This window comes from Bos indicus x Bos taurus, chromosome 5 (assembly GCF_003369695.1).
Source record: "Bos indicus x Bos taurus breed Angus x Brahman F1 hybrid chromosome 5, Bos_hybrid_MaternalHap_v2.0, whole genome shotgun sequence".
Classification (NCBI taxonomy): Eukaryota; Metazoa; Chordata; class Mammalia; order Artiodactyla; family Bovidae; genus Bos; species Bos indicus x Bos taurus.
This window is the reverse complement of record NC_040080.1, coordinates 80,352,777-80,366,702: the sequence shown is the minus strand read 5'-3', so window position 1 is coordinate 80,366,702 and position 13,926 is coordinate 80,352,777. Positions and strand designations below refer to the sequence as shown.

Genomic DNA, 13,926 nt, shown 5'->3' with positions numbered 1-13,926 from the left:
TAATTAATGTAAAAGTCCTTTTGAATTAATTAAGGCATGCCATGCTTAAATAATAATTTTGAACATAAACCCACATTTGGTTATTTAATAATTTGAATATTGGAATTCTTGAACACAGTGTGAATATTTATGCCAGGTACTGCAGAAGTCTAAATCCTGATTAAACACCAAGAGTTCCACTAACTTTTAACTTGACGGCAGTCTCATTTTCCTTCTGCTTTCACAAATAGCCAAGGTTCCTGAGTTAACCATACAAATACAACATTAAATAACCCAAGAGGAGGTAATTCAACCTTTTAAAATAAATGTCTCTGGCTTTATTTTTCCCTTGATGTTTAAAACCCCAACCACTATTTATTAGCATGTGCTGGACAATAATGGGAAAGTGAGCAGAGCAGAACTGCAATCAGTAACTTTCGTAGCAGCAGTTCTACAACAGACTTGGTAGTCTTCTGGCTATTATACCAAATTAACTATTGAACATTTTAGAGTATTAAAGTATTAAAATTTTAAAACCTTAGGTACAAAAGTTTTAGAAATTAACTATAGATTTTATTTATTCCTACTATCTGAAAGACATCTATTATCAGAAAATTGAATTGAGGTTCCAAGGTAATTGTCACAAAATACATGGGTAATTCAAGGCAAGTCTCTCTTGAAATCTAAATTTTGTAGTAAAAAGGGATGGGAACAGTCTAGATGACCTCTAGGACTAATTCTAGATTTGAAATTGTATATTCCAGCTTTAAGATAAATGCAGGTATTTCATGTAGCTACTCTGAAGAAGTTAGAAGGGAAAAAAATGTAATTTTAGTGCATGCTTTTCTAATAACAGGGCCATTAGAGCCCTTTTATCTCAAACAAAGAAAATGTTTATTTCATGTTTTTTTAAGAAACAGTACTAATGAATCTGGAACAATGTCTCCAAGTAAATAGTTCAAAATTAAGTTTGTCTGGATAGCAAAGAGAGTATGCTTTGGATGTGAACTCTGCTAACAGAACATCTGGAAATAATAAATACCCAAGGGCATTTTCTGTAGAAAAGACTTAGCCAACTATTATGATTGTTAAAAATACAGCAGTATTATTCAGACTAAAAATTATATTGCCAGCTTCCATCAGGTTATTTATTTGACCATATTAGTTTAACTTAACCAACACAGAATTTAAAAGTGAGCTAGTCATCAACCAAAATGACCTCCTTAAGAAAGAATCTGGTAACCGTGTCATTAGGCCAAGTAATAAAAACTTCAGGGGATTACATCAAATAAAGATGACATCTTACTTACATTCATTTCCATTCTGCAACTGTATTTTGGCGTTAGAAATAAAGTAGAAATACGCACACATAATATTCTTGTCTAAATAAAAATCTACATAAAACTATGCATGTAAACTTCTAATATAAAAATACAAACTTGACTTGGGGATTCAATAGTTTGCATAGTTTTGTATTATCCACTTTAACTCCAGTTATTCTTTTTCCAAAACATTTCCAAATTTCACATAGCATAGGTTAGTATTGAGATTCAAACTAAAAGTTTCAGAGAATCAAAGTCTTTTTATCTTTTGTTTGTTTTTTAATCTCAGCCTTGTATTAAGAAGTGTTGTTTAATATGGTATTTAAGATATAAAAATGGGGGGCAGATATGAAAAGAATAATCATGACTGCATTTTCTATTTTTTCAATTTTAGTGACAAACATTATGTTCAGCCAGGTGTCAGGAGGGTGCTAACAATTGGTAGCACTACCAAGGATATTTATAATACAGCAGAAATGCCATGGAAAGTAGTAAAACACAGATGTCAAAGCCTAATTTCTTGCTTTTGTGGCCTAATATTATGGTCCATTTTTGAATATTGTCCAAAAGTGCACTCATAAAAAAGAATTTAACCTTGGCAAGCTACATAAATGTTCCCCAAAGTGCTGTCAAATGAATCCTGAGAAACCTTTCCTTATAAATGACACTTTTTTCTTTTAACTGAAAAGCATTAAGTCCTCTAGAAACATATTTAATTGCTAAAAACAACAGGGCTGTTGTGCACCAAAACTCACTTGATGAAGCAACCTAAATTACACTTTTATGGACCTATTAAGTACAACCTTTATTACAAAAACAATAACAAAATGGAAATTTGTATCAATCATCTTGATTTGGTTTCTTATATAAGAAGCCTAAAAATAGCTGTTTTTTGTTTGTTTAACTAAAAATAATTTTAGACTATAAAGGTCTTTTAGCTATTAAACAATTTGTTTGAGTTCTAAATCCCCTTGGCTATATCATACATGCCTGTGTTTTAAAGTTTTATTCTGAAATTGCCTCTTTCACTAATACAATATTATTTTAAATTGAGTCAGTGTGTGCTCTAACAGAAAAATAATTCACTAAAATTATCTACAAATTACTTTAAATGTCATAATACCAAGAATGGTATTACAATCTCTTATAAAAGTTATCTTCAGTTTTATATTAGTTATATTTTATCATATCATTTTATATTAGCTCTAGCTGGGGAATATTTCATCTTATTTTGTATCTATTTTTTTTTACTTACTGTTGATACATAGATTGAGTGGTTCTTGATTAACTTTAGAGTTTTTGAAGCTGATTATCTTCCTTGGTGTGATTTAGTGCTTAAAGTTCAGTTGTGCTAAAATTATATAAGGGTGAGGGAAAACCACCTGGAGTTAACTCTTTTCTCACCACCTGAATTGCCTTCTTCCATTCCCATAACATTCCTGTCCTTACATCAGAGCTCCCTTCCTTGACTTCTAGCCAAATATTCATAAGTGTTTTTTCAATTATTCGTTGAGACTTCTATTTGGTTTGCACAGGATAAACTGGAGGAAAAGAGGATCTTATTATCTTTCTGAAACACATTTCAAATGTCTTTATCTATTCTATAAACAAAACAATATGACTTTCAAACCATTTTCCATGAATTCTCTAGAACAATAATTTCTGAAAACCATTTAAAGACCACTTCATCACGAGCATTGTGTGGTTTTATTAAAAAAAGAGACTTGCCAACTCAGGCCAGGTTTAAACATTTGGCTACTCTGGAATGGTATAATTTGATGCCCTCCATAATGACATTCTTTAAAAATATATCCAATACTTATTTGAAAAGAATACAGTAATGCATAGGGGAAAAGAGTGGAGGAGGGTTCTGGGTAAAGATGCAGGCAACACATTCTCCTCTACTGCCTTTGGTAATTCAACCCTGGTGCCAAAGCTGCAGCCCAACTCAGTCCTTCCCAGGCTTGGATCAACTTCCTCAGAAGGCAGTTTAGTAGCTGCCACTTGTTCAAACATTACTTCTGGGTATGCCGTAATCTACGCTTCCTAGTAATATTATGCTATTTTTGAAAAAAGAGAAAACATGTACATATTTTCTTTATATTTTCAGTGTGTTTTATGTTTATTGATTTTTTTGTTAAAAATTTTTGGAGAAATTATAGATTCACATGCAATTGTGACTATTAATGAAGGAAGGTCCTGAATATCCTTCATTCATTTACTCACCACAGCAGTTTGCCTAACTAAATATATTAGCACAACCAGAAAACTGACATTGATACTATCCATCAAACTTGTAGTACAGATTTCACTAGTTTGTGTGTCTGTGTGCTTGCTTATTTCTAAGAAACTTTTAGTTTTATCACATGTGTAGACTTCAGTGACCATGACCAGAGTTAAGATACAGAACAATCTCATTATAAGGATTCCCTGCACTACATTTTTATGGCTACAACTACTCCCCTTCTTCTAATCTCTTTAAGTCATAACAACTGATAATCTAGTCTCCATCTCTATAATTTTCATTTCAAAAATGCTAAATAAATGGAGTCATAGAGTATGCAAATTGGCTGCTTTCCATGCAGCATTCATTTGAGATATAGCCAAATGGCACACATCACTAGATTATTATTCTTATTTCTGAATAGTAGTCCACAGTACTAGTATACCACAGTTGTTTAACCGCTCTTATGTTTAAGAGTATTTGTTTCCAGTGTTGGACTATCATGAAGAAAACTGCTATGAACGCTGTCCCTAATCTTTTCTTAATTTGTCTGTAATTGTTATTTAACCCATCCAATGATTTATTTTAAATTTCCAATGATTGTTTATTGTTTGTAGTTCTTTTTTCCCCCAAACTGCTTCATTTCATAGTATCTTATTTCCAACTCATTTTTATCATTTTCTCTCTTATTTGTCTAAAGATTTAAGCATGATTATTTTTATTATTATTCTGATGATTAGAGTCTCTGATGGACTCTAGACTTTACTGTTTTGTTTTTAATCCTCCCTGATTCATTTTTATGGCTTGTCATTTTTTATATAGTTCAGTATTTGATTTATCTAAATTTGTTGGAATCCTAAAAGGCTGTGTTGAATGCTATTTCAGAGATGGTATTCCTTTACATTTGCCCAGGCTCTGATGAAGAATGTTTATTGACTTATCTAAAATGTTTTGTGTTTCTAGTGAGTTTTTAGAACAGTGAATGAACACTTTTCCAAAAAAAAAAAAGTTTTCATTTCTTTCAATCAGGGCAGCTTGAATTCTATATATTGGGCTTTCAGGACAACATTGTTTAAATAAAGGTTGCTTTTAAAAGAATAATGTCAACACTATAGAAATACTAAGAGAAATATTTCCAAACTGAAAGGATAGAACTAGTATAAAATGCAGTTTTGGACATCAAAGGTGAAAATTACATGGCCAGTACTACCTCATAACTTGAAATTGCTTGTATAACTGGAGAAATAGGCAATGTGTGTCACTTTTATGGTCTCTTTTCCTTGAGCATCTGTGGACTTAACTAGTGGGTAAAGCAATTGAAGTTCTACAGGTTTTTACATGTAAACGCTTATGACTGCTACAGAATGACAATGGGTTATATTCGATTATTGGGCCATTTTCTATATTGTTTTCAGTTGACAACAATTGCTATTGTCTTCTTTATTTCTCAGTTCTAACAAACCTTAAATGGATAAGTGGGGAAGTGAGTTACCTCTGGGTAAAAAAGTCCTACAAAAGCAGATCTAATGTTACATTTTCCTTCAGCGATGTGTTTTTCTATATTTAATTTCAGTTTTATATTTAGAAACATTCATATTTAACTAATTCACTGCCTCCATTCTAAACTCAATTTAAAAATGATGATGAAAGGCACAAGCTTAAAATACATTTTTCACTCTTATTCAAAATTTCATCAGGCTTTACCTGCACAACCACCCACAACCAGGCAAATACACACACACACACACACATAGAATATAAGGGGGATACAAAATTTTCACTATGTATTCATTTACTGCAAGAGAACATAAGCTAAAAAATCCACATTTTCCAAATTATCCCTGAATATTTCTACTTTTGTTTAAGCCCTCTGATAAGGCATAATAGTGTATGTGTACTAAGATGGATATATTGTCAATTTTTTTTCCTCAGTGATCATAAGAGGAAATTACTTTCCCCTCTAATCTGTTCACTGTCCCTCTCACAGCACTGACATTCTCATAATTTTAGAAACGTCAGTTCAGATCACTGATATCTGAGTGAATTAGCACTGTGTATGTGCATTAGTCACTTGGTTGTGTCCAACTCAGAGACCCCATGGACTGTAGCCCACCAGGCTCTTCTGCCCATGGAATTCCTCAGGCAAAATGCTGGAGTGGGTAGTCAGTCCTTTCTCCAAGGGATCTTCCTGACCAAGGGATCAAACCAGGGTCTCCTGCATTGCTGGCAGATTCTTTACCATCTAAGCCGTTGGACATTAATTTACCTCAGATTTAGCAAGCTCTTATATATTGTCTGATATATATCATGGTTAATATATTTATAGACATATATTCTTGAAAATTTGAAAGAAAACTGATTGAAAGCAATTTATAATCTAAATGTGCTATTAGACCTCACTACATAAAATTCATTAGTTTTTTATTAGCATGAGGTGAAAAATAATCCCTTATGTTTTCTTTTTTTGAGAATCTTGGTCTAGATGGGGTAAAAAGAATAATAGATTAAATTCCTTGGTCTTTTAGCTAAAAGTGGCCTTTTGGGTCTTTGCTGGCTGTGGAAATTTAATGAAAGTGATAAATTCTCTTCCCAGGACAATCTAGATACTCATTGAATTTTCCATTTAACTTCAGGAGATCCATAGGCCACTTGAAGCCTATCACTGGATTCCAGGTTATGATTTCCTAGACTAAATAAAAAAACATAATGAGGTGGGTAAACAATATTACTAAAGTCATACTATGTCATTACTCATCATTATTTTAAGAAATAAGGAAAACTTTAATTCTATATTCCATGATATAAATATATAAATCATATCTGAAGGTTTACTTTATATATATTTTTGACAAAAGCTATGCAGAAATGCATCTGACTATTTGAATTTCAAATTTTTATTGATGCAAAATGAATATCTTATTAATAATGAAATTTGGAGAATGATTATGCTGCTGCTGCCGCTGCTAAGTCGCTTCAGTCATGTCCGACTCTGTGCGACCCCATAGATGGCAGCCTACCAGGCTCCCCTGTCCCTGGGATTCTCCAGGCAAGAATACTGGAGTGGATTGCCATTTCCTTCTCCAATGCATGAAAGTGAAAAGTGAAAGTGAAGTCGCTCAGTCGTGTCCGACCCCCAGCGACCCCATGGACTGCAGCCCACCAGGCTCCTCTGTCCATGGGATTTTCCAAGCAAGAGTACCGGAGTGGGGTACCATTGCCTTCTCCCTTATCAATGCTAAGACTGTCTTTTATCAATGCTAAGACTGTGAAGAAAGCTGAGTGCCGAAGAATTGATGCTTTTGAAATGTGGTGTTGGAGAAGACTCTTGAGAATCCCTTGGACCGCAAGGATATCCAACCAGTCCATTCTAAAGGAGATCAGCCCTGGGTGTTCTTTGGAAGGAATGATGCTAAAGCTGAAACTCCAGTACTTTGGCCACCTCATGGGAAAAGTTGATTCATTGCAAAAGACTCTGATGCTGGGAGGGATTGGGGGCAGGAGGAGAAGGGGACAACAGAGGATGAGATGGCTAGATGGCATCACCGACTCGATGGATGTGAGTCTGAGTGAACTCTGGGAGTTGGTGATGGACAGGGAGGCCTGGCATGCTGCGATTCATGGGGTCGCATAGAGTCGGACACGACTGAGTGAATGAACTGAACTGAAGCAATTCTTTTTATCTGTGCTGTGCTGTGCTTGGTCGCTCAGTTGTGTCTGACTCTTTGCAACCCATGGACTGTAACCCACCAGGCTATAGTTTTTTTAACATTCTGTTATAGTGCAGGAACTCAGTTTCCATTGTTTTATGTTATTTTTCTTAGAACTAAAAGGCTTTAGAAGTAAAAACTTATATTTTCACATAATAACTGCTATACATTTTTTTTTTATCAACTGAAAATTTTATTAAACCCCCATCTTCAGAGTTTCTTTTTTTTTTTTTTAATTTTTTATTCCTTTATTTGCTATCAAAATGCTATACATTTTTATACTGGTTTTTACTTTTATAAAAAATACACACTATGATGATTATTAATTACTTAGTGTGAGTGGTCAAGATTATTAATATTCTTCGACTATATCTGCAAAACTTATTCTTCCCTCAGCATTCCAGGAGTTTACTGCAATTTTGATGGCTCATCTATTTTTTTTTTATTTTTTTAATTTTTTTATTCCTTTATTTTCTATAAAAATGCTATACATTTTTATACTGGTTTTTACTTTTATAAAAAATACACACTATGATGATTATTAATTACTTAGTGTGAGTGGTCAAGATTACTAATATTCTTCAACTATATCTGCAAAACTTATTCTTCCCTCAGCATTCCAGGAGTTTACTGCAATTTTGATGGCTCATCTATAAAGAATACGCCTGTCAGTTCAGGAGACAGGGGTTTGATCTCCGGGTTAGAAAGATGCCTTGGAGAAGGAAATGGCAACCCACTCTAGTATTTTTGTCTGGGAAATCCCATGGACAGAGGGACCTGGTGGGCTACCATCCATGGGGCTGCAAAGAGTATGGCACGACTTAGTGACTAAACAACAACAACATCTAAGTTATATGAAGACACTGATGTACATATATTATAATATAACCCCTATTGTGATAGGGCTTCCCGGGTGGTGCTAGTGGTAAAGAACTTGCCGGCCAATTTCAAGAGATGTAAGAGACATAAGTTCGATCCCTGGGTCAGGAAGAATCCCTGGAGGAGAGCCCAGCAACCCATTCCAGTATTCTTGCCTGGAGAATCCCATGGACAGGGTGCAGTCTGCAGTGCAGTGGCAGGCTGCAGTCCATAGGGTCACAAAGAGTTGGACACAGGGGAAGTGACTTAGCACACTTATTGCAATACTAATAATAATCATTTAACATGCAAACAAAGTCAATTAAATGCAAACATAGGCTATCCTTGGAAGCAGCTTAGCAGCAAGTTGTCTGACTAGTAAAAACAGTGAATAATTCCTCTCCCAGATAACTCTCAGACAGATGTCCAAGAAAATAAAATGGAAATATTGAAACTATAGGAACTTTATTGAATTTAACATTTTGTAGCCTTGGAGTTTAATTAATTTTCAATGAGGGTTGTGTGTAATAAATACCTAGGTTTATTTGGATAAAGAAATTTCAGCTAGACTTCTAATACTCTAAAGAAGAATATACTTAACTGGAATAAGTGTTTTCAATATTTGCTCAGTGAGACTACCTTTGCTCTAGAGGAAAATGCAGGACATATATGAGATTGACTGAAATTATATTTTTGATCTGGATTTAGTATGGGTAATATTAAAAACCATGTGTATCATCTCAGTTACTAATAATTTATCTGATTATGCAAAAACTGATGAAAAGTACAATCAGATCAGATCAGTCGCTCAGTCGTGTCCAACTCTTTGCGACCCCATGAATCGCAGCACACTAGGCCTCCCTGTCCATCACCAACTCCCGGAGTTCACTGAGACTCAGGTCCATCGAGTCAGTGATGCCATCCAGCCATCTCATCCTCTGTCGTCCCCTTCTCCTCTTGCCCCCAATCCCTCCCAGCATCAGAGTGTTTTCCAATGAGTCAACTCTTCTCATGAGGTGGCCAAAGTACTGGAGTTTCAGCTTTAGCATCATTCCTTCCAAAGAAATCCCAGGGCTGATCTCCTTCAGAATGGACTGGTTGGATCATGGTCAATAAATATTTTAGTACGTAAAGTGTGAAAAAATAAAAATGTTAACATGCTATTGAGACAGAGGGAAAAAGAGAACTATGAAGTTATGAAATAGAATTCTGCATCTCACTAAATATTATTAATAATAAAAACACATATGTGAATTTCACAACTTAGTAGAGGAGATAACTCATATGCACAAATTGCTATAAACCTCATTCAACAAAATAGTTATTGTTACCGAGTTTAGAAAAGAGGGTTAATATTTAGGACATCAAAAAATGACTTATGAGTTTTGTACTTTTGAGCTAATCTTTGAAGGATGGAGGGCTTCCCTTGTGGCTCAGCTGGTAAAGAATCTGCCTGCAATGTGGGAGACCTGGGTTCAATCCCTGGGTTGGGAAGATCCCCTGGAGAAGGGAAAGGCTACTCACTCCAGTATTCTGTTCTGGAGAATTTCATGGACTGTATAGTCCATGGGGTCGCAAAGAGTCAGACTAGACTGAGCAACTTGCACCTCACCTTAAAGGATGGATAAGACTTGGGCAACAAGCAATGAAAACAGGATGTGGAAGGAATGTTGTGAACCAAGGAACAGAGGTAAAAATCTTAGGATATTTCTGTGGACTAGTTGGTCAGCAGGAATGGTGAGAGATTAAAGCTAAACAGGCCTAGGTCACCACACAGTATGGAACTTCTCAGGTGCTTAGCTAAAAGGAATGGTCTTCATTCTTTAGACAGTGTGAAGAGCAGATGAATGATTTTAAGTAAAGTGAGGCAGGTTTTGAGCTGGCCTCACAGCTATACAGCAGAGATCAGTAGCAAAGTGGTGGGATTTTCAATAAGCATATATCCAAGTACATTCTCAATCATTTATAAGAACAAAAGCACAGGTTTGAAAATCAGCAACAAATAGAAACATGATACCTGTAAAATCATTTTTTATTCTAAGATGATAGTGGCAAATGTGTTAACAATTGAGGTTATATATTATACAGAGTGAAGTAAGTCTGAAGAAAAACACCAATATAGTATACTAATGCATATATATGGAATTTAGAAAGATGATAATGATGACCCTATATGAGAGACAGCAAAAGAGTCACAGATGTAAAGAACAGTCTTTTGGACTCTGTGGGAGAAGGAGAGGGTGGGATGATTTGAGAGGGTAGTATTGAAACATGTATATTATCATATGTGAAACAGCCCAGGTTCAATGCATGAGACAGGGTGCTCAGGGATGGTGCACTGGCATGACCCTGAGGGATGGGATGGGGAGGGAGGTGGGAAGAGGGTTCAGGAGGGGGGACACATTTACACCCATGGCTGATTCATGTCAATGTATGGCAAAACCCACTACAATATTGTAAAGTAATTAGCCTCCAATTAAAATAAATAAATTAATTAAAAAAAACAATTAAGGTTATAAATAAACGTCATCAGTATATTTTTTTTTCGATAAAAGATTAAAAAAAGAAACATGCTGTTCAAACACGAGAAGTATTAGCAGAAACTGAGAACTTCTGGTAAGTACTAGGTTTAAAAGCACAAACGTTTAGTAGGAGGTATGTGGTATAAGTTTCTAGAAGATATGTAGTTAGTAAAACAAACAAAATCAGTTTTGTTTACTACTTGTCTGGCATAAATCAATCTTAGGCATGGGTGAAGAGCTGTTCTCAAAGATCAAGACTCTAAATATATAAGAATTCGTACCAGAGTTACCAGAAAATTATACATATTTATGCAAGTCAAATAGCTTTGGTTTTATGATTCTAAAATGTCGAAACTCTTACCTCGCACAACAAGGTCAGCAGAGGCTGAAGAATTGTCTACAATTGTCTGAGCTGTGCACGTGTACCTCCCAGCGTGTTTCAACTGGGCATTTCGGATGAGCAGCTCCCCATTGGAATCCAGCTGTCGGCAAAAACAGCAGTCATTCAAATCAGTAACTTTTTCACCAATTAAGTGGTATTTAGCATATGAGAGGTACATTTTCCCCTAACAAAATGCAACCATTTTCATTAAAAGGCATCTCTTTTGGATGTACTGACAGTGTGTTCTTATGTTACTTAAACTTCTGGTCTTCAGTATCTGAAGCGAAAAATAGAGTGAATGACTTAAGGTCCATTTTAGCTCTAATGTCTTTAGCATCCCATTATTCTTATAATCAGAGGTCCTTTTGAGAAAACCCACAGGATGAAACTTGATATTGATGTTGAATATCAATGAGGATACATACATGCTCTTTGGCTACGAAGAATTATTAATTTCAAGATGTGTCACCGTTCATTTTACAATGATAATGAACGTGTGTAGAAAATGTTAAAATGGACAATTCTACTAACATGTTCCATTTGGGCCAAAATATAAGCTCCATGTGGGGAAGGATTTTTGTCTCGTTCACTGCTCTATGCCCAGTGCTTAGAATAGTGTTTAACATATATTTTTTGAGAAAGGCTTAAAGGAATTTTGCTTGTGAATGACAAGGTACCATTTCAATGCAATTTCTAAAAATAGCTAATATTTATCAAAAGTCTCCTCTGTACAGCTCTTCTCATTCCATTCTCTTCTGTGGACAGTTCTATGAGATGAGTCCTAATTTGTACATTTTATTAAAGACAAAAGTTAGACAGAGCATCCAAGTAATTTAACTATAGTTACTTTGTTTGTTTGGTTAGGAGGAGCATAACATAGTCCATACTCATTATCTCCAAATATCCTCTTAAAAGACAAATACAGAAAATTCAATTTTTAAACAGACATTTGGTTTTCTAGCGAATCAAAAATATTGATTTACTATTGCGATCATAGATATCCAGATAGATAAAAGGATGAAAAACTAATGGTTAAGTCAGTTTTTCATGAAGGCATTGTTTCTTTTATACGACATACTTGCAAATTTTAAATTCTGATTATTTAATGACTGTATGTAAAATGAATGCTCTGCTTCACCATTGGTTCTGCCAGTGGGCCCTTTACATATTAAATTTCCTGCTGGTCTTAGAAAGTATTTGGGTTGCAATCCTTGCTTGATTAATAAGATTAATTAAGAATTTAGTTATAATCGGAACAGATTGATTCAATTGATTGTAACAGAATACTGCTAACTTCATATAAATATCTGGTCAGTGGCCACACACCTTATTCCTTGCTCTTAGCCAGTTTCAGTAAAAACACAGCTACAGATAATACAATTTCATGTTAGTTGTAGAACTTCCTGCCCCTTGAGGTCTAAATTGGGTAAAAATTCAGATTTCAAGATTTCTGTGCAGTCCTAAGGTAGGGGATTTCTTTCCCTCTGTTCTCTTGTCCATTTATTTTTTTTTGCCATATTAAGGAGCCTTGGACCAACCCTTTCTCTATTTTGCCTTGAAACCTACTAACACAATGCTTCCCCTAGTAAAGTAGGTTTACAGGAGAGTTGAAGTTCAAGGAATTGGTTGTATCCCACAAAGTAGAGCAATTATCATCCAATACATATTTCTATTCTTAAAAGTCCTATAGGTCATACTTTAATTGAGGATTTCTCAGTGACCTTTACTTCTCCCAGTTCCCTGCCATCTTGTTGGCGTTTGTTCCCAGTCCCATATCTTACCTCTGACTGCTCTTTCTTGTTTCCTCTAGAAACAATCAACTATTCTTCTTTCTTTATGTTGAGCTACTTAATTCCTGTATGATTGCTTGCATCCTGACCATACCTAATTATCAAAACCCGACTTTCTGTTTTTAGCTTTTGCCATTTATTTACCTTACTCCTCGATCCATTTCAAGCTGGTTCCTGCTTCTTAAACTCATTTTGCATGATTTCTGATAGCATTTGACCTTCTGTCCCCCAAAACTCAACTTTTCTTCTCATCTGTGACAGCACATTTTCCAGAAATTTTGAGAAAACTCTCAACCCTTTCTCTTCTTCAGTTTCAATTCCATCATATGAATTATTGGATTTATCCCTTTCTCTTCATCACCATTCCTCTGCCTTTGTCCAAGCTACCAATATCCGTCACTGAACTGCTGCTGCTGCTGCTGCTGCTAAGTCACTTCAGTCGTGTCCAACTCTGTGTGACCCCATAGACAGAAGCCCGCCAACCTCCCCCATACTTGGGATTCTCCAGGCAAGAACACTGGAGTGGGTCACTGAACTACTATATCCTATTTGGTCATGACCTCCACCCAGTTCCTATTTATTCTCTTCTCCATTTGGCACCCACAGTGACCTTTTAAAAATGCAAATATGATCAAAGCATCCCTTTCTATAAAAACAAACAAAAACCTTTAAAAATATTCCCCTTCTTGGAATAAAAGCTGTAAGTGGTATGATGGTCAACCTGGATCCATTCTCTAAATTCTGTCCAATATTCCAGCTCACCAAGTGCCACCATTTCACTTACACTCTGCTTTCCAGAACATTCCCTTTTTAAGGCTTAATGTATCTTGTTATCTCTTATCCCTTGTTCTCCAAAGTGTTTCCTCTCCTGGATTTGGTCCCCTTATATCCTACCCTCTCCCCACCTTCACCGAAATAACATTTACCGTCCCCGACCAGATTCAGTTCAAGTCATTTCCCTAAGGCAGTCTTTCTACTTTCTGTTGTTATGTTTTGCCATAGCACAATTTACTTAATGTGAAATTATATATCTCATTTCAGTAAAATATTTATACAATTATATGATTAAAGTTGGTTTCCCTGAAGGAAAAACCTTCCCTATTTTATTCAGCTTTGTATCCCTGTGTTACTCACATACAGCT

The 13,926-nt window shown here is 35.3% G+C and overlaps 1 protein-coding gene across 4 annotated transcripts in view; it reads right to left on the bottom strand.

Moving 5' to 3' along the window:
* The window catches only part of CNTN1 (contactin 1), a 405,010-nt gene that overhangs the window by 116,142 nt on the left and 274,942 nt on the right, over window positions 1-13,926 (bottom strand). For all 4 annotated transcript variants that reach the window (XM_027542588.1, XM_027542590.1, XM_027542589.1 and 1 more), the window contains one exon: window positions 10,974-11,094. In XM_027542588.1, the coding sequence (XP_027398389.1) occupies window positions 10,974-11,094 (121 nt within the window). The remainder of the gene's footprint in view (window positions 1-10,973; window positions 11,095-13,926) is intronic.